The following is a 26741-nucleotide window of genomic DNA, read 5'->3' as shown; positions in this document are numbered from 1 at the left end:
GTTCACAACAGTACCCCCCCCTTGAGGAGGGGTCACCGAACCCTCATCAAGACCCCCAGGGCGATCAGGATGAGCCGCGTGGAAGGCACGAACCAAATCGGCCACATGAACATCAGAGGCGACAACCCAGGAATTATCCTCCTGACCATAGCCCTTCCACTTAACCAAATACTGAAGCCTCCGTCTAGAGATATGAGAATCCAAAATCTTCTCCACCACGTACTCCAATTCGCCCTTGACCAGCACCGGAGCAGGAGGCTCAACAGAAGGAACTGTCATTAATCTCCAATGGCTAGGGATAGCACAGGACAAGCAAAGTATAACAAATATCGGACGAGCTCTAGGGTGATGGAACCTGGGCTGACCGTTGCCCTACGCCTGACAAACGCAACTAGAGATAGCCAGGGAGCGTTCCTACGTTGGTTCTAGACGCCACGCACCAGCCTAAGAGCTAACTAGTACTGCAGAGAAAACAAGACCTCACTTGCCTCCAGAGGAATTAACCCCAAAGGTATAGTTGCCCCCCACATGTATTGACGGTGAAATGAGAGGAAGGCACACACATAGAGATGATGTATATAGCTTTAGCAAATAGAGGCCCGCTGAAAACTAGAAAGCAGAATGACACAAAAGGGGACTGAGCGGTCAGCAAAAAACCCTAATCAAAAAAAACATCCTGAGATTACAAGAACCCATGTGCCAACTCATGGCACATGGGGAGAACCTCAGTCCACTAGAGCAACCAGCTAGCATAGAGACATTCTAAGCAAGCTGGACCAAAAACCAAACAACTGAAAATCAGCACTTAGCTTATCCTGAAAGATCTGGGAGCAGGTAGGCAGGAACCAAACAAACAGAGCACATCTGAACACATTGATAGCCGGCAAGGGAAATGACAGAAAGGCCAGGTAAAATAGGAAACACCCAGCCTCTGATGGACAGGTGGAAACCAAAGGCCGCAACCCACCAAAGTCACCCAGTACCAGCAGTAACCACCAGAGGGAGCCCACCAACAGAATCCACAACAGTACCCCCCCTTGAGGAGGGGTCACCGAACCCTCACGAGAACCCCCAGGGCGATCAGGGTGAGCTCTATGGAAGGCGCGGACCAAATCAGTCGCGTGAACATCGGAGGCGACCACCCAGGAATTATCCTCCTGACCATAACCCTTCCACTTAACCAAATACTGGAGTTTGCGTCTGGAAACACGAGAATCCAAGATCTTTTCAACAACATACTCCAATTCTCCCTCCACCAGCACCGGAGCAGGAGGCTCGACCGAAGGAACAACGGGCACCTCATACCTCCGCAACAACGACCGATGGAACACATTATGAATAGCAAACGATGCTGGGAGATCCAAACGAAAAGATACAGGGTTAAGAATCTCCGAGATCCTATAAGGACCGATGAACCGAGGCTTGAACTTAGGAGAAGAGACCTTCATAGGGACAAAACGAGAAGACAACCACACCAAGTCCCCAACAAGAAGTCGGGGACCCACGCGGCAACGGCGATTAGCAAACTGCTGAGTCTTCTCCTGAGATAACTTCAAATTGTCCACCACCTGATTCCAAATCTGATGTAGCCTGTCCACCACCACGTCCACTCCAGGACAATCCGAAGATTCCCCCTGACCAGAGGAAAAACGAGGATGAAACCCCGAATTACAAAAAAAAGGAGAAACCAACGTGGCAGAACTAGCCCGATTATTAAGAGCAAATTCGGCCAGTGGCAAAAAAGCAACCCAGTCATCCTGATCAGCAGAAACAAAACACCTCAAATAAGTTTCCAAGGTCTGATTAGTTCGCTCCGTCTGGCCATTCGTCTGAGGATGGAATGCAGACGAGAAAGACAAATCAATGCCCATCTTGGCACAAAACGTCCGCCAAAATCTAGACACAAACTGGGATCCCCTGTCAGAAACGATATTCTCCAGAATCCCATGCAAACGAACCACGTTCTGAAAAAACAAAGGAACCAACTCAGAGGAGGAGGGTAACTTAGGCAAGGGCACCAAATGAACCATCTTAGAAAAGCGGTCACACACAACCCAGATAACGGACATTTTCTGTGAAACCGGGAGATCAGAAATAAAATCCATGGAAATGTGCGTCCAAGGCCTCTTCGGAATGGGCAAAGATAACAACAACCCACTAGCCCGTGAACAGCAAGGCTTAGCTCGAGCACACACTTCACAAGACTGCACAAAGGTACGCACATCCCTAGACAAGGAAGGCCACCAAAAAGACCTGGCCACCAAATCTCTTGTACCAAATATTCCAGGATGACCAGCCAACACAGAAGAATGGACCTCGGAGATGACTCTACTGGTCCAATCATCCGGAACAAACAGTCTTTCTGGTGGACATCGATCCGGTTTATCCACCTGAAACTCCTGCAATGCGCGTCGCAAGTCTGGGGATACGGCGGACAATATTACCCCATCCCTAAGGATACCAGCAGGCCCAGTGTCTCCAGGAGAATCAGGCACAAAACTCCTGGAAAGAGCATCTGCCTTCACATTCTTTGAACCTGGCAGGTATGAAACCACGAAATTGAAACGAGAAAAAAATAATGACCAACGAGCCTGTCTAGGATTCAAACGCCTGGCAGACTCAAGGTAAATGAGATTCTTGTGATCAGTCAAGACCACCACGCGATGTTTAGCACCCTCAAGCCAATGACGCCACTCCTCAAATGCCCACTTCATGGCCAAAAGCTCCCGATTACCCACATCATAATTGCGCTCGGCGGGCGAGAATTTTCTAGAGAAGAAAGCACATGGCTTCGTCACCGAGCCATTAGAACTTCTCTGTGACAAAACCGCCCCCGCTCCAATCTCGGAAGCATCAACCTCCACCTGAAAAGGAAGTGAAACATCTGGTTGACACAACACAGGAGCAGAAGAAAACCGGCGCTTAAGTTCCCGAAAGGCCTCCACGGCCGCAGGAGACCAATCAGCAACATCAGCACCCTTTTTAGTCAAATCAGTCAAAGGTTTAACAATACTGGAAAAATTAGCAATGAACCGACGATAAAAATTAGCAAACCCCAAGAACTTCTGAAGGCTCTTAACAGATGTAGGTTGTGTCCAGTCACAAATAGCCTGAACCTTAACGGGATCCATCTCAATAGTAGAAGGAGAAAAAATGTACCCCAAAAAAGAAATCTTCTGGACTCCGAAGAGACACTTTGAGCCCTTCACAAACAGAGAATTGGCCCGCAAAACCTGAAACACCTTCCTGACCTGTAGAACATGAGACTCCCAGTCATCAGAAAACACCAAAATATCATCCAAATACACAATCATAAACTTATCCAGATATTCACGGAAAATATTGTGCATAAAGGACTGAAAGACTGACGGAGCATTGGAGAGTCCAAAAGGCATTACCAAATACTCAAAATGGCCCTCAGGCGTATTAAATGCGGTTTTCCACTCATCACCCTGTTTTATCCGCACCAGATTATACGCACCACGAAGATCTATTTTAGTGAACCACCTAGCCCCCTTAATGCGAGCAAACAAATCAGTAAATAATGGCAATGGATACTGGTATTTGACTGTAATCTTATTCAGAAGACGATAATCTATACAAGGCCTAAGGGAACCATCTTTTTTTGCCACGAAAAAAAACCCTGCTCCCAGAGGGGACGAAGATGGACGAATATGTCCCTTTTCCAAGGACTCCTTAATATAATTCCGCATAGCAGTATGCTCTGGCAGTGACAGATTAAATAAACGACCCTTAGGGAACTTACTGCCAGGAATCAATTCTATAGCACAGTCACACTCTCTATGAGGAGGGAGCGAATTGAGCTTAGGCTCCTCAAAAACATCCTTATAATCTGACAAAAACGCAGGGATCTCCGAAGGAGTCGATGAAGCGATAGAAATCGGAGGTGCATCATCATGAACCCCCTGACATCCCCAGCTTAGCACAGACATTGTTTTCCAGTCCAGGACAGGATTATGAGTTTGTAACCATGGCAGACCAAGCACTAGTACATCATGTAAATTATACAGTACAAGGAAGCGAATCACCTCCTGATGAACGGGAGTCATGCGCATGGTCACTTGTGTCCAATACTGCGGTTTATTCATAGCCAATGGTGTAGAATCAATTCCCTTCAGAGGAATAGGAACTTCCAGAGGCTCTAGACTAAAACCGCAGCGTTTAGCAAATGACCAATCCATAAGACTCAGGGCAGCGCCTGAATCCACATAGGCATCGACGGAAATGGAAGACAGTGAAAAAATCAGAGTCACAGACAAAATGAACTTAGACTGCAGAGTATCAATGGCAAAAGATTTATCAACCCTTTTTGTGCGTTTAGAGCATGCTGATATAACATGAGCTGAATCACCACAATAAAAACACAAACCATTTTTCCGCCTATAATTTTGCCGTTCACTTCTGGACTGAATTCTATCACATTGCATAGTCTCAGGTGCCTGTTCAGAAGACACCGCCAACTGGTGCACGGGTTTGCGCTCCCGTAAACGCCGATCAATCTGAATGGCCATAGCCATAGACTCATTCAGACCTGTAGGCGCAGGGAACCCCACCATAACATCCTTAATGGCCTCAGAAAGACCATTTCTGAAGTTTGCAGCCAGGGCGCACTCATTCCACTGAGTAAGCACCGACCATTTCCGAAATTTCTGACAATATATTTCCGCTTCATCATGCCCCTGAGAGAGGGCTAATAAAGCCTTTTCAGCCTGAATCTCTAGGTTAGGTTCCTCATAGAGCAATCCCAATGCCAGAAAAAACGCATCCACACTGAGCAACGCAGGATCCCCTGGTGCCAATGCAAATGCCCAATTCTGAGGGTCGCCCCGTAGGAACGATATAACAATCTTGACCTGTTGAGCAGGGTCTCCAGAGGAGCGATATTTCAAAGAGAGAAACAATTTACAATTGTTCCTGAAATTCAGGAAGGTAGATCTATCTCCAGAAAAAAACTCTGGAATAGGAATTCTAGGTTCAGACATGGGAGTGTGAACAACGAAATCCTGTATGTTTTGAACCTTTGCCGCGAGATTACTCAAGCTGGAAGCCAAACTCTGGACATCCATAATAAACAGCTAAGATCAGAGCCATTCAAGGGTTAAGAGGAGGTAAGAAGCAGCTAGACAGCAATTAAGGGCTAGGCAGCAAAACTCTGAAGGAAAAAAAAAAAAATTTTCCTTGAACACTTCTTTTCCTCCTGCTTCAGCCCAAACAATTAACACTTTGTAGGCCGGCTATACTGTCATGAATCCCCAATGGCTAGGGATAGCACAGGACAAGCAAAGTATAACAAATATCGGACGAGCTCTAGGGTGATGGAACCTGGGCTGACCGCTGCCCTACGCCTGACAAACGCAACTAGAGATAGCCAGGGAGCGTTCCTACGTTGGTTCTAGACGCCACGCACCAGCCTAAGAGCTAACTAGTACTGCAGAGAAAACAAGACCTCACTTGCCTCCAGAGGAATTAACCCCAAAGGTATAGTTGCCCCCCACATGTATTGACGGTGAAATGAGAGGGAGGCACACACATAGAGATGATGTATATAGCTTTAGCAAATAGAGGCCCGCTGAAAACTAGAAAGCAGAATGACACAAAAGGGGACTGAGCGGTCAGCAAAAAACCCTAATCAAAAAAACCATCCTGAGATTACAAGAACCCATGTGCCAACTCATGGCACATGGGGAGAACCTCAGTCCACTAGAGCAACCAGCTAGCATAGAGACATTCTAAGCAAGCTGGACCAAAAACCAAACAACTGAAAATCAGCACTTAGCTTATCCTGAAAGATCTGGGAGCAGGTAGGCAGGAACCAAACAGAGCACATCTGAACACATTGATAGCCGGCAAGGGAAATGACAGAAAGGCCAGGTAAAATAGGAAACACCCAGCCTCTGATGGACAGGTGGAAACCAAAGGCCGCAACCCACCAAAGTCACCCAGTACCAGCAGTAACCACCAGAGGGAGCCCACCAACAGAATCCACAACAAGGAACCACAGGTACCACATACCTCCGCAACAAAGACCTATGGAACACATTCTGAATGGCAAACGATGCTGGGAGATCCAAACGAAAAGACACCGGGTTAAGGATTTCCAAGATCTTATAAGGACTGATGAAGCGAGGCTTGAATTTAGGAGAGGAGACCTTCATAGGAACATTCCGAGAAGACAGCCACACCAAATCCCCAACACGAAGTCGGGGACCCACACCGCGGCGGCGGTTGGCAAAGCGCTGAGCCTTCTCCTGTGACAACCTCAAATTGTCCACCACATGGTTCCAAATCTGCTGCAACCTATCCACCACAGAATCCACCCCAGGACAGTCAGAAGGCTCAACCTGACCCGAGGAAAAACGAGGATGGAAACCAGCATTGCAGAAAAAAGGCGAAACCAAAGTAGCAGAACTAGCCCGATTATTAAGGGCAAACTCGGCCAAAGGCAAAAAAGTCACCCAATCATCCTGATCAGCAGAAACAAAACATCTCAAATAAGTTTCCAACGTCTGATTAGTTCGCTCGGTTTGGCCATTAGTCTGAGGATGGAAGGCCGACGAAAAAGACAAATCAATGCCCATCTTAGCACAAAAAGTCCGCCAAAACCTGGACACAAACTGGGATCCTCTATCAGACACAATATTTTCAGGAATGCCGTGCAAGCGAACCACATTCTGAAAAAATAGAGGAACCAAATCGGAGGAAGAAGGCAACTTAGGCAAGGGCACCAAATGGACCATCTTGGAAAAACGATCACACACCACCCAGATGACAGACATTTTCTGAGATACTGTAAGATCCAAAATAAAATCCATGGAAATGTGCGTCCAAGGCCTTTTCGGAACAGGCAAAGGCAAAAGCAAACCGCTGGCACGAGAACAGCAAGGCTTAGCCTGAGCACAAATCCCACAAGACTGCACAAAGGAACGCACATCCCGCAACAAGGAAGGCCACCAGAAGGACCTAGCCACCAAATCTCTGGTACCAAAAATCCCAGGATGACCCGCCAACACCGAAGAATGAACCTCGGAAATAACTCTGCTGGTCCATCTATCCGGGACAAACAGTCTCTCTGGTGGACAATGGTCAGGTCTATCCGCCTGAAATTTCTGCAGCACTCGTCGCAAATCTGGGGAAATGGCAGACAAAATAACTCCCTCTCTGAGAATACCAGCCGGCTCAGAAACTCCCGGAGAGTCAGGCACAAAACTCCTAGAAAGTGCATCAGCTTTCACATTCTTCGAACCAGGCAGGTATGAGACCACGAAGTTGAAACGGGAGAAAAACAACGACCAACGAGCCTGTCTAGGATTCAGGCGCTTGGCAGATTCAAGGTAAATCAGATTTTTGTGATCCGTCAAGACCACCACACGATGTTTAGCTCCTTCGAGCCAATGTCGCCACTCCTCAAATGCCCACTTCATAGCCAACAACTCCCGATTACCAACAACATAATTCCGCTCGGCAGGCGAAAACTTTCTTGAAAAGAAAGCACATGGCTTCATCACAGAGCCATCAGAGCTTCTCTGCGACAAAACAGCCCCTGCTCCAATCTCAGAAGCATCAACCTCGACCTGGAAGGGGAGAGAGACATCTGGCTGACATAAGACTGGAGCTGAAGAAAACCGGTGCTTCAGCTCCCGAAAGGCCTCCACGGCCGCAGGAGACCAATTAGTCACATCAGAACCCTTCTTGGTCAAATCCGTCAAAGGTTTAACCACGCTAGAAAAATTAGCGATGAAACGACGGTAAAAATTAGCAAAACCCAAGAACTTCTGAAGACTCTTAACAGACGTGGGCTGAGTCCAGTCATGAATAGCCTGGACCTTGACTGGGTCCATCTCCACAGTAGAAGGAGAAAAAATAAAACCCAAAAAGGAGACCTTCTGTACTCCGAAGAGGCATTTTGAGCCCTTCACAAATAAAGCATTAGCACGCAGGACCTGAAACACCATCCTGACCTGCTTCACATGGGACTCCCAATCATCAGAAAAGACCAAAATGTCATCCAGATAAACAATCATAAATGTATCCAGATATTCTCGGAAGATGTCATGCATGAAGGACTGAAACACAGAAGGAGCATTAGAGAGTCCAAAAGGCATCACTAAGTACTCAAAATGGCCTTCGGGCGTATTAAATGCTGTTTTCCATTCATCTCCCTGCTTAATGCGCACAAGGTTATACGCACCACGGAGATCTATCTTGGTGAACCAACTGGCACCCTTAATCCGAGCAAACAAATCAGACAATAGTGGCAAAGGTTACTGAAATTTGACTGTAATTTGTAATGACACAGACATAGCTTTCCAATCTAAAACTGGATTATGAGCTTGCAGCCATGGCAGACCCAAAACGACAACATCATGCAAATTATGCAGAACAAGAAAGCGAATCACCTCCTGATGTACGGGAGTCATGCACATGGTCATTTGCGTCCAATACTGAGGCTTATTCTCAGCCAATGGCGTAGCATCAATTCCCCTCAGAGGAATAGGAAATTCCAAAGGCTCCAGGACAAAACCACAGCGCCTGGCAAACGACAAATCCATCAGATTCAGGGCAGCACCCGAATCCACAAAAGCCATAACCGGGTAGGACGACAAAGAACAAATCAAAGTAACAGACAAAATAAATTTAGGCTGTATAGTACCAATGGTGACAGGTTTAGCGATTTTTTTAAAGCGTTTAGAGCATGCTGAGATAACATGAGTAGAATCACCACAGTAAAAGCACAACCCATTTTGACGTCTATGACTTTGTCGCTCAATTCTGGTCAGAGTTCGGTCACATTGCATAGACTCAGGTCTCTGTCCAGAAAATACCGCCAAAAGATGAGCAGATTTGCGCTCCCACAAACGCCGATCAACCTGAATGGCTAAAGCCATAGAATCACTCAGATTTGTAGGGGTGGGAAACCCCACCATAACATTCTTAACGGCCTCAGAAAGACCTTCTCTGAAATTTGCAGCCAGGGCACACTCATTCCATTGAGTAAGCACCGACCATTTCCGAAATTTTTGACAATACACCTCTGCTTCATCCTGACCTTGAGAGATAGCCAGCAACGCTTTTTCTGCCTGATTCTCAAGATTAGGCTCCTCATAAAACAGTCCAAGAGCCAGAAAAAATGCATCTACATTAAGCAATGCAGGATCTCCTGGCGCCAGAGAGAAAGCCCAATCTTGAGGGTCGCCACGCAACAAGGAGATAACAATTTTAACTTGCTGAGTGGAATCACCAGAGGAACGAGGTCTCAGAGATAGAAATAACTTACAATTATTCTTAAAATTTAGAAACCTAGATCTATCTCCAGAAAACAACTCAGGAATGGGTATCTTAGGTTCTGACATAGGGCTATGAATAACAAAATCCTGAATACTTTGCACCCGTGCAGTAAGATGATCCACTCTAGAAGTCAGAGTCTGAACATTCATGTCTGCAGCAGAGCTCAAAACCACCCAGAGTTCAAGGGGATGAGAGAAGCTAAACAGACTGCAGCAAAGGAAAAGCGGGAGGAAAAAAAAAAATGTACTCAGGTCTTCTTTTTATCCCACTTCTGTGATGCATTAAACACTTTTGGGCCTGCTATACTGTTATGATCCTTAGTGGTTGAGGATCACAAATTACTCCAGCTAAGTAACAAACATAGGACAAGCTCTAGGGAGGTGGCAAACTGGACTGACCGCAAATCTGAACCTATCCAAACACACTAGAAGTAGTCGGTGAACGTGCCTAAAAATCCTAGACGTCTCGAGCCAGCCTGAGGAACTAACTACCCCTAGAGAGAAAGAAAGACCTCTCTTGCCTCCAGAGAAATAATCCCCAAAGATATAGAAGCCCCCAACAAATAATAACGGTGAGGTAAGAGGAAGGCACATACACAGGGGTGAAAGCAGATTCAGCAAATGAGGCCCACTAATACTAGATAGCAGAAAATAGAAAAGGGAATCTATGCGGTCAGTAAAAAACCCTTACAAAATATCCACTCTGAGATTTCAAGAACCCCCACACCAACTAACGGTGTGGGGGGAGAAACTCAGTCTCCTAGAGCAACCAGCAAGCGAGGAAATCACATTTTAGCGAGCTGGACTAAAAACATAATGAACGCTGATAATCAAAAAATGATCAAACAAAAACTTAGCTTGTCTTGGAGAGACTGGGAGCAAGGTAGACACAAGGAATCTGAAGAGCACTGAATACATTGATAGCAGGCAAGGAACTGAGTATCCAGGTGAGCTAAATAGGAAACCAACCAAGGATAACGAACCAGCTGATGCTGCAACCTGCAGAAAGACAACACTACACAGTACCGCTTGTGACCACTAGAGGGAGCCCAAAAATACAGTTCACAACAGTATACCATCTAGCTGCCATAACATCACCCCAGCGGACCCCTTAAATCAGCGTCGGTCACCCTGACCGAATACCACAAGTGGTGTCACGAACATTCCCCTTAAAGACCTTTCCCTTTTACACGAACGTCCCAGGGCCACGGACCGGGTCAGCCACCGTGACATCCCCCTGTGAACCGAAGGACCCGGTACCGAGTACCCCACTGCCCTTGGGGGGCGATCCATATAGAGATGTGGGACACCATTTTTCCAATGGATTTCACTGCCCGGGATACTGGGAACATTGGACATTGTATTCCCTGGTTGCCAGGCAACGCAGGACCCTTTTGTGTCTGGTGCTAGGCTGTGGTGGGATTGTGTTCATTCTGCTGTCCTTGTTAGCAGGGAGTGGTTGTCTGGGGATGATTGGGAGGTAGTCAACACCTGATCAGTTCTTTCAGCTTCAGGCAGGCTATTTAACCCTGTTCTCAGGTCTTTGCTGTTTATTGCAGTTCCTATGTGTGTGGTGGTGAGTATTGCTTGCAGTATTGGTTGCTCTCTTTCAGGGTTAGTTTTAGGGTTTATTTCCCTTTCTCTTCATGCTACAATCCCAGGGGTTCTCGAGGAGGAATCTAACTATTCTCGACTAGGCTCCGACCATGTCACCAGACTGCCCGGCGACTGTGGCCTGGGAAGGTCTCTGGTAAAGTCCCCCTACCAATCACTGGGATCTGGGTGAAGAGTATCCTGGCCCTTTAAGGCTCACCTAGCTGGGGTAGCTTGCGCCAAGTGAATCTGTGGCTGCACCCTTGCTTGTTTGGTGCCAGTCTTGCTGGGTCTCTCTGCGAATAAACAACAGTCGGACTGTGGCCAGAAGTCTGCAAACTACATACTTGCAGTCACGTCACCCACCCGTTCTCCGACACTGGAGAACCATGACAGCATGTGGTGCACACAATGTTAGGATTCAGAAGTCTGCAGTCATATAGATTAACTGCAGACTTTTAGTAAAACCCCAGTGTCCCAGAGTCAATATACTGCATATTTATATTGACCTCGTTCTACTAATGCCTTAGCTACTGTAAAGGTCTTCCATTCAGATAACGTTAATTTTATGGTATATGTGTCACATTCTAGAGCATTTTCAGGATTTAAAGCTTCACAGTCTTTAGCTCGTGAAAAAAGATATTTTGTTATCTAATTATGTATAAAGCTAGATCCAGAATTCCAGTTTCACTAAAGATCGCGTCAATGTGGGCAGAAAAACACCAAACATCAAGTTTCCTAAGAGAAAAACAGCAAAATACCATATCCAGAAAATGATAAATTTTGAAAGGACATGAGCAATCCCTAAAGACACCACACAACAATGTATGTTATGCATTTCATGTTGCCTTACAGACATTAAAGGGAACCTGTCACCAGAAAAACGCTATTAACCTGCAGATATGGGGACAGTATGCAGGTTAATAGCGTTATTAATCTCCCTGGCACCTGCACTCAGCTGAACGCTGTGGGGAGAAAATGAAATGTATTTCCCCTACAGCATTCCGTCTTCAGCCACAGGGGCGGCGCCAGCTCTGTATTCTCACTAACACTGGCTCTGCACTGGGGTCGGCTGTTACAGACGCTGCTCTGCATACTCAGAGTGGTGTCTGAACCAGCACTGGTGCCAGCCCCGTGACTGAAATAGGAACGCTGCTGGGGAAATTAAGTTCATTTTCTCCCCACAGCGTTCAGCTCAGGACAGGTGTTGGGCAGGTTAGTAATGCTATTAACCTGCAGATTAACCCCACACCCAGAGGTTAATAGGGTTTTTCTTGGTGGCAGGTTCCCTTTAACCTCTGCTGAACACTGAAGGTCCCACCATAAGGACAACCCACAATCATGAGACTATCAGTCTTGAGTGCCCCAATTTGGATGTAACAGTGATCGCCATGTACACTGCCCCTCCATCCAAAGTCTTTGGGACTGACAGAGGGATCCATGTATAGTGCTGTACTCTCAAGGTCAATTGTCAGTAAGTCTTAACAAGCTCCAATCTACTTCCAAGGGCAGAAGACATTTTATTTTAATGAAGCTGTATATAAAAATCAAGAAAATATTTAACAGAACCTGACAGCTGATACATGTGTAATGACCAGGCCGAACGTTCCTTGCTATTCACCCCCACACGGTGTCCGCAGCCGAAGGAATTATGACACACATCAGTCTCGGGGATAACAGTTGCTTTTACTTCAGCAGGAATGGGAATTATAACTTGGAACAAATAAAGAACAGTCTCTCATGGGCAGTCCATGGCAATTACAGTTCAGACTTAGATACTGAGATGTGATTGGGGTCTGGAGCTTTAAGAGCACTCGACAGTGTCTTTTGGTAGCTTACAGAAGGAGGTAGACTCAGCAATGAGAGGTTACAGACCTGTATTTGGGGTTAACTCCACAGTGTGTCATGGCACGTGCACAAATACTTATGGGTGAATGTAAAAACTGAGGTGAATCCAGTCAGAAAGACTTTAGAATGATGTCACTTACAGGTGAATGTAAAAACTGTGGTGAATCCAGTCAGAACGACTTTAGAATGATGTCACTTACAGGTGAATGTAAAAACTGTGGTGAATCCAGTCAGAACGACTTTAGAATGATGTCACTTACAGGTGAATGTAAAAACTGTGGTGAATCCAGTCAGAACGACTTTAGAATGATGTCTGTAGAGGTTTTAGAGGGAACCCAGGCTCTTGGGCCTGCAGGAGATATTGTAGTGAAAACAGACTCCACGTATGTTCTGCTCTCCCTTAGGGCATCCCTCAGACTAAAGAACATTCTAGACTTGCCTGGAAAACAGCTCCTCCTATTGACCATGTGACTAATAGGACACCGGATTCACATCTCAGATCCTTACAAAACAATAATTATGAGTCATTGTACACTTCCACCATTAGATGACGCCAGAACACAGCAAATGAGAAATGCATTGCATATGAAATGGAGGTGACTAGAAATGGAGAATTACAGCTCACAAATGCAGGGAATAATGTAGAGGGGCAGTTAGAGAGTGCGCTGTAGTGTACAGAAGCTACTCACAATGCAGCATTACTTAAAGGGAAGGACACACTCTCGACTGGGTCACTACATATGCTGAGTGTGACCAACTGGTGGCAGCATGTATCAGACACTGGCTATATGATCGCAGCCATGTATGTTTGACTCTGCCTATATGCACGTATATGGAGAGATCTGTCAATCCATGGCAGCAGGCGGGGAGAAGCAATGGGGGACCCGCCTGTTAGAGTAGTCTACAATGCAGCTCGGTCCCCCATGGCTTTTAAAGTACTCTTTTCAATGAAACGCCACAGTGTTTCAGGATCCAACACTCTTGGCTGAGATCATAGAGCCAGTCTCTGATACATGCTGACCGTGGATTTTTTTATACCTGATTTTAGTAATGTGATATATATTTTGGAAAAATAGGCTGTAATTTATCCAAGAAATTGTATTTATTTAATGCTACTGAATCCCATGGTATTTTCCCTTACTATGTACATCCAAAGTATGACTGGCAGGCACATGAACATTTACTTTTCATGTCCCATAACCCTATAAATCCCAAGACTTCATGCACCACATAAACCTTCTCTCAGGTGTTTCTCTCTATAGCATGCAGTGATTTGTGGTCAGATGGTATCTAAATTTTCCTTGTACCCTGTTTCTGCATGCATGGTCATTGGTCACTATTTATCATGAAGAAATAAAGTCAACAACAATTTTTAAAAGCATTCTTGCTCACTTTTTACTATATTTGTTTGTCCCCTTAAGAGATTTGAAGCTGTGATTGTCTGATCTCTTGTGCTATACACAGCATGGCATCAGCACCGCTATGTATGGTACAGAGAAAATTACGATCTCCTGTGAACGTCAGCTAAACTTGTAATGACAAGCATATGGATCAGCATAGCAGATCCTCAGCTTTCATGGAAACCCATCGGCACCCTGTGTCACGACACAGGTGCACCAGTGGGCGGGTGGATTGACGTACCCTTCCCCCGCTGATTGTTAAATGCTGCTGTCAGAAATTGACAGTGGTTTTATCATGTTAACAGCTGCAGGTGGAGCTCAGCTCCACCTGTGGCTGTTAGAGGCAGATGCTGGCTGAATACTACAGCTATCATCTGCCGGAAAAGATTTGGGCTCTCACAGATTACCACAATATGTCCCCCCTTTATGGGGACTTTATGGAGGCTTTGTTTTAATCTGCATGCCCTAATCTGCCTAACAATGATGTCACCCCGTGGTGCCATTGTGTGATAATTAGAAGCAACTCCTTTTTGCAATATACAGGTGTGTGAAAAAGTGTCTGCCCCCTTCCTGACTCCTTATTCTTTTGCATATTTGTCACACTTAAAGGGAACCTGTCACCCCGTTTTTTCAGTATGAGATAAAAATACCATTAAATAGGGCCTGAGCTGTGCTGGACAATAGTGTATTTTGTGTACCCTGATTCCCCACATATGCTGCCGAAATACCTTACCAAAGTCGCCGTTTTTCACCTGTCAATCAAGGTGGTCTAGTCAAATGGGCGTGGTGAAATCGCTTCTTCTCCCCCAGATCTTGCTTATCTTTCCGTTGGTGGCGTAGTGGTTTGCGCATGCCCAACAGCGGAATGCACTGCGCAGGTGAATAAAAAGAGCGCGATCTGCGCTATTCTCCGCTTTTTCGTTGACGGCGGCCATCTTCCTGAGGCCGCGCGTGTGCAGATGGAGTGCTCTGCTGCCCGGGGCTTCAGGAAAATGGCCACGGGGTGCCACGTGTGCGCTGATGGGGATCGCGGCGGCCATTTTCCTGAAGCCAAGATGCGAACTAGGCTTCAGGAAAATGGCCGTCGCGATCTCAGCATAAATTAACTGTGGTTTATCACATCTTTGGGAAGATAAGTTCAAATTCACTAGCTACACCCAGGCCTGATTAGTGCCACACTTGTTCTCAATCAATAAATTCCTTAAATGGGATCTGTCTGACAAAGTGATGTAGACCAAAAGATCCTGAAAAGCCAGACATCATGCCGTGATCCAAAGAAATTCTGGAACAAATAAGAAACAAAGTAATTGAGATCGATCAGTCTGGTAAAGGTTATAAAGCCATTTCTCAAGCTTTGGGACTCCAACGAACCACAGTGATAGCCATCATCCACAAATGGTGATTACATGGAACAGTGGTGAACTGTGGGAGTGGCTGGTGGACCAAAATTACCCCAAATGCACAACGATGACTCATCCAAGAGGTCACAAAAGACCCCACAACAACATTCAAAGAACTGCAGGCCTAACTTGCCTCTGTTAAGGTCAGTATTAATGACTCCACCATAAGATAGAGACTGGACAGCAATGGCCTGTATGGAAGATTTTTAAGATGAACTCCACTGCTGAGCAAAAAGAACATAAAGGCTAGTCTCAGTTTTACCCCAAAAAACATCTTGATGATCTCCAAGACATTTGGAAGAATACTCTGTGGACTGATGAGACAAAAGCTGAACTTTTTGGAAGGTGTGTGTCTTATTACATCTGGCAAACAAGTACAGTGACACAGCATTTCAGAAACAGAACATCATACTAGCAGTAAAATATGGTGGTGGTAGTGTGATGGCCTGGGGCTTTTTTACTGCTTCTGGACCTGGAAGACCTGCTATGGTAAATAGAACCATGAATCCTGCTACCAAAATATCCTGAAGGAGAATATCCGGTCATCTGTTTGTGTCCTGAAGCTGAAGTGCACTTTGGTTGTGCAGCAGGACAATGGTCCAAAACACCCCACATGTCCACCACCGAATAGCTTAAGAAAAACAAAATTAAGACTTTGGAGTGGCCTAGTCAAAGTCCTGACCTTAATCCAATTGAGAGGCTGTGGCATGAACTTAAAAAGGCGGTTCATGCTCGGAAATTCACCAATGTGGATGAATTACAACAATTTTGCAAGGATGAGTGAGACAAAATTCCTCCAGAACGTTGTAAAATGCTTAAAGGTAACCTGTCACCTGAATTTGGCGGGATAGGTTTGCGGTCATATGGGCGGGGTTTTCGGGTGTTTGATTCACCCTTTACTTACCCGCTGGCTGCATGCTGGCCGCAATATTGGAGTGAAGTTCATGCTGTGTCCTCCGTAGTACACGCCTGCGCAAGGCAATCTTGCCTTGCGCACACGCAGTATGCTTTGCCCAACTGCAGGCAAAGCCGAAAAGCATTAGTGCGCATGCGCCGGCGCACTATGTCCCGGAAGTATTTTGCTGTGTGACCGCAAACCTGTCCCGCCAAATTCAGGTGACAGGTTCCCTTTAATTGCAGTTGTTGCTGTTTCGGGTGGACTAACCAGTTATTAGGTTTAGCGGGCAATCAGTTGTTCACACATGACTTTGTATGTTTAGATTTCTGTTTCCCGTAATAATAAAGACTTTCATTTAAAAACTGCATTTTATGTTTACTTGTGTTATCTTCATCTAATATTCAAATACAGCTCTGGCAAAAATTAAGAGACCACTGCAAAATGTTCAGTTTGTCTGATTTTTCTCTTTATAGGTATATTTTTGAGTAAAATGTAAATTGTTCTTTTATTCTATAAACTTCTGACAACATGTCTCCGAATTTCCAAGCAATACATTTTGTATTTATTTTCTGAAAAAGAAAAATTGTCAAAATTAAAAAAAAAACCAGTGCTTTCAGACCTCAAATAATGCAAAGAAAACAAGTTCATAATCATTTAGAAACAACAATACTAATGTTTTAACTCAGGAAGAGTTCAGAAATCAATATTTTGTGGAATAACCATGATTTTTAATCACAGCTTTCATGCGTTTTGGCATGCTTTCCACCAGTCTTTCACGCTGCTTCTGGCGCAAAAATGTAAGCAGCTCTTCTTTGTTTGATGGCTTGTAACTATCCATCATCCTCTGGATTACATTCCAGAGATTTTCAATAGGGTTCAGGTCTGGAGATTGGGCTGCCTATGACAGGGTTTTGATGTGGTGGTCTCTTAATTTTTGCCAGAGCTGTATATTTGGTGATCTGAGACGTTCAAGTGAGACAAACATGCAAAAGAATAGGAAATCAGGAAGGGGCGAACATTTTTTCACAGAACTGTATAAAATGCTAGCTGACTAGGGGCAAATCTTTTCAAACCTTCACCTGCAATGCCCTCATTTATTTGTTATATTAAATAAAATTTAAGTTTGTTGACCCGTTAGAGAGGGTTATAATAATAATAATAATTTTATTTATATAGCGCCAACATATTCCGCAGCGCTTTACAAATTATAGAGGGGACTTTACACCTTCTGTTTACACTTATAATCATATTGATTTATTCTGGTTTTCCAATGTGCCAGTAAAAAAACACGTGATGGTGTCTCCGCGGTGTGGGATGTTTTGGTCTCCCCGAGGTCATTCATCTGTACCTTTACAGCCTTTTTACTAGGCACTGCTCCTAATAGCCAGTTTCCTACTCCACACTGATGAGGGGCAAACACCCCGAAACAGCTGTCTGTGGATGGATACCATGCTTGGCATAGGTGGTTTTCCTGTATTGGATGTTTTCCTTTATTGGAGGCTGCCCTTCCCGTGGTTGTTCCTTCCCGGGGAAAGGCCTGGCTATTCATTGCTTGCGTTGAGAAACACGTGATGGTGTCTCCGCAGCTATCCTACATGCATTTGCATATTTCCCATAAGGGATGGGGGCAGTGTTCTGGATCCCTGCGTTGAGAAACACGTGATGGTGTCTCCACGGTGTGGGATGTTTTGGTCTCCCCGAGGTCATTCATCTGTACCTTTACAGTAAAAAATATTGTCTGTCTGTAATTTTTTGATAAGCTGTCCAGAAAAAGAAAAAGCCATGTTGGCAACCCTGCTAGTCATGCGAAATACATAGTCCTCATCTTGTCTTTCAGGGTAAAACATACAGAGCTGCAATAATGCAGCCAGTGTCTGGTTCATGCAAACCATGGTTCAGGCAGTATGAATCTCCTGTTTGTTAGGTTCCCTTTAAATGAATTTGAGAAGAATTTATCACAGTTTTTTTGTAGACCATAAACTTAGACTTAAAGGAGGGATCTAACAGATGAAAGATCAGCGGGCAGCCTCTGGCTCTGGGACATTGGGCACCACCTCATCCCACCCCGTTTAAGAACTGATTTATTAATATAGAATATACTGAATGTTCTACATTAACATAACCCTAGAGAACACCTAAGTGAAGGTAACTTCTTATGACAGAGATTAATCCCCAGCAAGCAGTCAGCCCAGCACCTTGCTAGGTATCCGCCATTCAGAGATTCTTTGGAAGATCATGTCCAATTTATATCGAGAGACGCTCTATAGCTGTCCTTTCCTTTCCTGAAAGCCGCACGGTGTTTCATTTTTCACTGACAGTTCATTATATCAGGGGGACACATTTACGAAATGCTGGATATTCATATTTGCATGGATATCTCTTCAGTACAGCCAGGCGTGTCCTCCCCCACAATATCATCACAGAGGAAGACGCAGCTCCTAATCCCCCAACAGAGAGCGGCACCATTATGTGATACGGAATAGATTAAGTTCTGAAAAGCTTATATGTGTCGCAAAAGCAATGCTTCAAGTTTATTACAATGAATAGAATGAACTGTAACACTGGAATTTTCAAGGAGACGCAAAATAAATAAACCAAAGAGCCGATTCCGATTCCTCATGTGCCATTTTATTAAGTGATTTTTTTTTTGTTTTGCTGCGTTTGTTCGAAATGGGGGTTGATGATTTTTTTTTTGTCTTTTTTTGTGGCTTTTAAGATTAAAAAGTCACAATCTTTTAACAGTTTTCGACTATGTAAAAACAAAAACAAAAACTAGAAAAGACAAATGTCAGTCCATTGTGATACTGGATTTCAGTGATGTTAACATTTTATGAAATATTGAAAAATCACAGACGATAAATTAGGCTGAGAGATCTGGATAACCAATACCATTGCCATAGTCACAAAAAACACACAAAACCAATTTAAGTTACGGTAACTTAAAGGGAACCTGTCACCCCCAAAATCGATGGTGAGGTAAGCTCACCGGCATCAGGGGCTTATCTACAGCATTCTGTAATGTTGTAGATAAGCCGCCGATGTATCCTGAAAGAGAAGAAAAAGAGGTTATAATATACTCACCTGGGCGGTCCCGCTGCTGGTCCGCGGTCAAATGGGCATCTCAGCTCTGCTCCGGCGCCTCCTATCTTCATTCCATGACGTCCTCTTCTGGTCTCCGCACTGCGGCTTCGGCGCAGGCGTACTTTGTCTGCCCTGTTGAGGGCAGAGCAAAGTACTGCAGTGCACAGGTGCCGGAGCCGCGGCGCGGAGACCAGAAGAGGACGTCATCTGATGAAGATAGGAGGCGCCGGACCGGACCTGAGACACCCATCGGAGCGGGACCGCCCCTGGGTGAGGATAATCTAACGTCTTTTTCTTCTCTTTCAGGTAACATCGGCGGCTTATCTACAGCATTACAGAATGCTGTAGATAAGCCCCTGATGACGGTGAGCTTACCTCACCATCGATTTTGGGGGTGACAGGTTCGCTTTAAAAAAGCTGCAAAATAAATAATATATAATGAATAAAGTGCAAACATAAAAGTCATTATAAGCATAATTGTTATGTCAGAAAAAAAGGTATCAAAGCAATGATGAATTGGGACCCTAATATCAAAATACCAAATAGTACTTTATATCAAATAATTCCCATGTTAGTTTGTAAACTTCTGCTTTGAAATCAATAGAAACCTCAGGCTCCAGAACGATTGGTTCCAATATCTCCTGATCAGACCTCAACCAACCAATCCTCGACTTTTAGCACATCATTTAAAAATTCTCTGGATCAGTGGGTTCCAAGACTTCAATAATTTGACAAGGCGATAATAAAGGATACAGGGCTGGGCTAAAGAATAGAAAAAAAAAAACTTTTACTCCGGTCTCTCAACATTTAAAGGGAGTCTGACACCCCTGAAATGCAAATTAAACTAATTAAACAGTTATATAGGGGTCTAGCTCCTCTAAAAATCATATAAGCAGTATGTATTTCACTGCTGTAATTACCTTTAATACTTGATTTATGCCATATGCAAATTAGGGGCTTTCGGTGCACCCTCGGCGTGACCAAGAACTTTATGCTCCTTCAATTTACATAGTGAACATTTTACCTGATTGACAGTACTCACTTGGCCAGAACAAGCGCTGCCAAAACACTAACCACGGCACTGTGTGAATACATTGACTATGCAGAAGTGAACAGCACGCACACAGTGTAGGGATAGGTCGCCCTTTCAACATTGCCTCCTGACAGCGGCTTCTGCTACCTACACCCAGAAGTGAAGCAAGCAACTTCAGGTAGGAGAAGATCAGGTACATGCTCCTTCTGGCTTCAGTGTATTACAGAGAAGGTCTTCTTACACACTCCTAGGAATAGTGAGTGACAGCCGCTGTCGGGGAGGCAATAGTGAAGGGAGTGGACCACCCTCGCACTGTGTGAGTGCTGCTCACTCCTGCATAGTCAGTACATTTTTACAGTGCCGTGGTTAGGGTTCAGGCAGTGCTTGTTCTGGCCAAGTGAGTACGGTCAATAAAAGGCAGTAAACTGCTCAGTATGCAGATTAAAGTGACCCTGTCAGTAGGTTTCTGCTATGTGACCGGAGAGCAGCATAATGTAGCTTATTGCAGTTTCAGTAAAATCAGTGTTTTATCAGCAGGAGAATATCACTAGAACAGAAGACTAGTTGTCTCATGCCATGTAGTCCTCCTGCTTTATGTAACCCCGCCCCCACAATTGATTAACAGCTTCTGCTTATGCACAGTGTACACGGAAAGATGTCAATCGGTGATGTGAGTGGGGTTATATGGAGCTCAGCATTCAGAGAACTGCGAGAACTGCTAGATCTACAGCAGAGAAAACAGTGATTTTATCAAAATGACAGCAAGCAGGCCTTTAGGTTACATGTTGCTGGAATCAGGCTCTCTATCTCTACATTATGCTGCTTTAAGATTACACAGCAAAAATCTGGTGACAGATTTGCTATAAGGAGGTCATAACACTGCACCAAGCTCTTGGCAATGCCAATAGTACACCAAAGTAATTATACTAAGAGTAGTTAGTACATTCCTGCTTTTTTTTTATTCTTAGGAGTCCAGTGGGCGGTCCTATGTTGGAACTACCCACTGGACTCTTAAACGCTGAGCAGAAATACATTAACTGCACTAATTGATTTCCAACAAAACCATATATCAATCTGTTTAGCTCCTTCTGCTCCATAACGTGCCGTCAGATACCAGGTTCAATGAGACAGATTCCTATTAGGAACCACTGCTACTTTGTCGTGGACAGTGCATTGATTGCAGTCTGACTTTCTCTCTCTTTCAAATGATAAGGAAAAGGAGGCCGTCATCGAGTTTTCCCCAGGGCCCTTACAACCTCGACTCAGCTCTAGAAGGATGATAGCTAAAACCTAATGCAATGGAATTGAACATACGTGACTGGACACATACAAACCGGCGAGAGTCATTCCATAACATGTTTTATGGAGCAGATTTGTTTATTGGAATGATCAATACTTTTCTATACTACAGTATATTACTTTAATAGCATTTCCCTCCGTATTTTCAAGTAACAAGAATTAAGGAAGTTATCATACAGCCATCTTCACCAGAAACCGACACAAATCTAGATTTCCAAAGCCATCAATAAAGTAATGAACAGTGGCACATTAAATGAAGAGGTAGCAGAAAAATTATAGTGGGACTCTGAAGTCATAAAGTGTCCATTTCTAACTTCATACTGGTGTTAACAGCTCAATTACCGTATATAATTTACACCATTAATAGGCTAGTAACGCTTCAGTATGGATGTTTCGTCATGGGTCCCTGATTTGTCATGGTCCGGGGTCCCTCAGGCAGAATATTTTAACTTATATATGGGCAAAGCAGCATAAATTAATTGAATACAGTGGCTAATTGATGATATTTTAGGGAATTTCCCATTAAAATATGTTTTTTTCTGCCATAAAAAGTCAAGTCTACATAGAACTTTGCTTTATTTTGCTGGAAGAGATGCAATCACCTGGTCCAAGAGGCTTGATGCTGTGGAGTAGACTCCAGGGATATCCGGTCAGTAGGAATAAATAACTGGCATTCCCAGATCAGGTGCAACCAAGCTCTCTATTCCCTTTTACAACTAGACAAGTATTGCTAAACATCACAAATCTCTATGTGGAGGCCAATTCCAACTATTTGCTAAAATAGTTTTATAAATGGACCAGGTAACCACAGAGTAACATGATAGTAATTTTACTAAATGTATGCGTAGCATAGTTGGGGGTAATGGAACACATACATTTGCGGAAGACGAACTCCTATCTAGGATCTTTCAATGCTTAAAGATATCCTTAAGATTCTTGATATGATTGGAGAAGGTATATGATGCCCCATTGGGTCCAAAACTGAAACTCTAGTAAATGCAACCGAGTGCTTTGGGTTTCACATTCCATACTATTATTGCCTTACATGGTACTTCACCAAAATGTCTTCACTTTTTATTGCTCTATGTACCATAGTATGGAGATGCCAATAACCATAAAATACAGTAAGATTTATTGAAGTTTATTATAATGTGTGAATTGATTTTTGGGACCAAAATGATCTTTCGAACACGCCCAATGCCTGACAACGTCACTGGTCAGGGCACAGTCTTGGCTCAATACAAATGTATGGAGCGAGGCCATGGCCATTGGCCGGGGGTATGTATAAGTCAACATACCCTCCGTTCCTGGGTTTGAAACCGGCAAATCCAGGCAGCGCACAGTGTGTGCACTGGGGGATTCATAAGTCTGCAGTCACACAGAGTAATCGGTTTTGATCGGACAACCTCTTTAATATATTCACCAATTGCTGCCTTTCCCAAGATCTAGTACCATTCTGCTCTTCTTCTCAGTGACATCACCACTCTTCAGAGTCTCTGGGTCACATTGCTATCTCTGTTAATGGCTTTTACAATGTAAGTCTATAGAGCGTCAGAACAAGGCTCAATTAGATTTACACTGTAAAAGAGACTTCCGGCTCACGCACACAGCATAGAGTGACCCAGAGAGTCCGCAGAGCGGTGACATCACTGAAAAGATGAGCAGAATGGATCTGGATCCTGGTGAAGGTGATGACTGATGAGTATATTGACACATACACTCTAAGCTACATACACAGATTAATTAAAATCAAATCTTCATGGGAGGACTTTTTTAAGTCTATTACGTCCTTGGCAGTACTGGCTGCATTGACCACCATTAGGCTAGTAAGTTGTTTGTCTTAATAGGCCCATACGCCATAGATAGCTGTTGACCAAATGCTTGTTCGACTGATGGACATCTTTCTTGGCTCCTTTATACCTATGAACATTAGACTTCCCAATCGTTCATAGGATTTCAATGGGAAGATATGAGAAAGTGGCTGCAGACAGCTCTGTCAGGGTCTTATTTCCCGGAGAACAAAACAATTGGACATTAAAATTGTACTTTGCCGATCCATCTGTCTCTTAACATCAACCGTTCATTGGATAATTTTTAGACCTCCCTATACCTTTGATGGTGGCAGGTTCGGAGGACTTTAATGTGTATATGATGACTGCTTAGTTCTGATGCTGCTTTTGTACAATTTGTCTCAAGCAATATGCTTATGTTATTGGTAAAAATCCACAGAACTGCGGTAAAACACGGCCTAAAGTCTATAAATTGTAACTAGTAAATATTTTTCAAATGTCTGAATAAATCTGTAGGGGTTTCTTAAACAGTGATCCATATATTTTTGAGCCACTGCGTAGCAACAAAAATGTAACTACCTTGATTTTGACACTCTTATGTAGAAAGTATAAGCTGGTCCATATCTATGTGGATTTTTTTTTATATTTTAAGGTATAATGGGATTGAAGTGTCTATGGGCAGCCATTCGATCATATGGTTCTGAGATGGTTAATAGTCTGACTATGTAATTTAGTGGAAGAGGTGTCTAAAAACTTCATTGGTTTGTACAATTCTACATTCCATAACAAATTAATAAAGCTTATCTGGGACAGTAGGAGGAGATGGAGAAATTAATTAGGGAGAAGGAGACAGGTGGCAAGCAGTGATTTTACTGCAAAACACAAAGGAAACTGTTTTCAAAGCAAAGAATTGGAGATGAAAAAGAGTTATCTATATTTTGCCGAGAACCGTTCTCAGCTCCTGGGATAAATAGTTCATGGAACATTCATCTATTTCTTTCATCCGTCCTTCAGACGGTGCTACCTTTGGGTACATAATCACATTTCACGCCATGCAAACGGAGCATAAAGCTCAAGAGACAGATGTACATGCCCAAAATATCTGGAGCTGTGGTTTAGAAATTGCTTGACTGGGATTTAAAACCTTTCCAAATTTTAGTCTAAGCCTCACACAACAGTTTACAGAATGCTCGTCTAGAATGATGGGTATATATAATGGGATTATAATCAATTTGCCTTTTTGTAAAAATGTATGCGGAATACTTAGGTAGAACGTTTGGCACCGATCTTCTGACTCCACAAGAACCTCCTGCAAATCGGAGCTAATGCTGTAATTCTCCATGGATTGCACAGCTTGATAAATGACTTTGCAATTACTTGGCACAAGAGATATTGACAGGTGGAGTCAACTTGCAGAGAAAAGCAGCAAAGTGACAGCACATTCCACATTAGCTTATTTCAGAAAATGAGGAACATATGTGAGATGCAGTCTCTCCTTCCACACTTATGAGCTGGTACCTACAACGTGTCCGTGCACTTGTAATTACATCGGAAACATATAAAATCCAAGAAAGCATTCCTTTAAAACTCAACTCAGATTTTCCAGAAACCTCAGATATGATTAATCCTCATTAGGCTGTCAACATCGGGAAGACAAAAATATTTCCTAAATAAATAGACTAAATTCTAAGCCCCACATGGCGAGCTGAACGGGAGATTAGAGGAATTCTTTCACCTTACTTCACTATTAGATGTAACACAATTCCTCTAGCTTTGACTACTATTGCACAGGATTGTACACGACCGCATACAGCTTCCAACACTTGCAATTGCTTTGGAAAAAAAGGAAATATTTCGATATGTTGCGGCTTCATTTTTCAAGTTATTTCTAGTCTCAAATTTTACAAAATTGATTTGCAATGAAAAAATAATTAATTAGAAAATTCACTTAACAACCAAGATAAAATGATAATGACCAAAAAATACATTTTCACAAATTATTATGTATGGACTATAGGATATCTAAAATGATGCACGTTTGTGATGTGGAAGGAAGGTAGCGGATATGGATAAAATAATTAGGTAAGTTTGCTAAGTTAATGCCCAGCTTATAAGAACATGGTAGAAGAGGCTAGGGACCAGTCTTACCTGTGGGATGCACAGGAGCACATCTTTAGGAGCACAGCATCCGGGGATGACTGGACGGTGTTACAGCGCAGGGTACAGAAACACTTCAAGCAACTCTCTCTGCTGGTAGTGAAGCTTTACTGAATCCTCAGATACAGGAGCAAAGCCACTCCTTCCATCTACACACAGATGAGTCACAGGAGAAGATGTGAGCAAGGCAGTTTTCTTTAACCCCTCCGCAGTCTGATATATAGGAATGTAGCAGGAATGTTCAATGTCACCACAATATAAAGAAGTCATGAGGGACAAAGATGATGGGAAGAGTTACAAGGTGACCCTGTGATCACTGGCACTAATTCTCATAAATCTAAATGGATTTTAAGAAAAATTTGATCTGATGGGTTATTCATCATAGTCCAACCCGCTGATGATCCCACACTGAAAACGGGTTCGATTAACTGATAAACTGCTCAGAATAACAATAAATCCATTCACTTTTCATTTCTATGAAGTATAGCATAACCTTCAGCCCATATTACTGATCAGTAGTGTTGAGCATTCCGATACCGCAAGTATCGGGTATCGGCCGATACTTGCGGTATCGGAATTCCGATACCGGGATTCCGATACTTGCCGCGTATCGGATACCGGAATCGGAAGTTCCCAGATTCAAAATGCACAAATTCAGCCAATGAGAATGATTTCAAGTGTGGGCACATCCTGTTCAGCATGGAGGGCATGAAACTACTGGCAAGGCTGTGATTGGCTGCTGAAATGATGTCATGATGCAGTTTAAAAGTCGCTGGCGCCATTTTGCGATCACTCTGCTGTGAATTCAGTTAGTGACAGGACGCTGTTTGCTGACTGAGGGCCAGTTTAGAGATAGCGATTTGCTTCTTTGTGCTTTCCAAAGGCTAATTTAGCAACCGCTGTGTTCACCTACTATTCACCTTGCTTTTGCCTTGTA

At 43.8% G+C, this 26741-nt stretch overlaps 1 protein-coding gene across 3 annotated transcripts in view; it reads right to left on the bottom strand.

Moving 5' to 3' along the window:
• The window catches only part of SPHKAP (SPHK1 interactor, AKAP domain containing), a 450379-nt gene extending 424455 nt beyond the window's left edge, over positions 1 to 25924 (bottom strand). For 2 of the 3 annotated variants that reach the window (XM_077291146.1, XM_077291148.1), the window contains exon 1: positions 25796 to 25924. In XM_077291146.1, coding sequence (XP_077147261.1) covers positions 25796 to 25818 — 23 coding nt within the window. In that variant the 5' untranslated portion in view covers positions 25819 to 25924. The remainder of the gene's footprint in view (positions 1 to 25795) is intronic. The other variant, XM_077291147.1, reaches the window with a different exon arrangement.
• Positions 25925 to 26741: the final 817 nt, after the last annotated feature.

Source organism: Ranitomeya variabilis, chromosome 2, assembly GCF_051348905.1.
Source record: "Ranitomeya variabilis isolate aRanVar5 chromosome 2, aRanVar5.hap1, whole genome shotgun sequence".
NCBI classification, from domain to species: Eukaryota; Metazoa; Chordata; class Amphibia; order Anura; family Dendrobatidae; genus Ranitomeya; species Ranitomeya variabilis.
The sequence above is the reverse complement of the archived record's forward strand: the minus strand, read 5'-3'. Positions and strand labels throughout refer to the sequence as shown.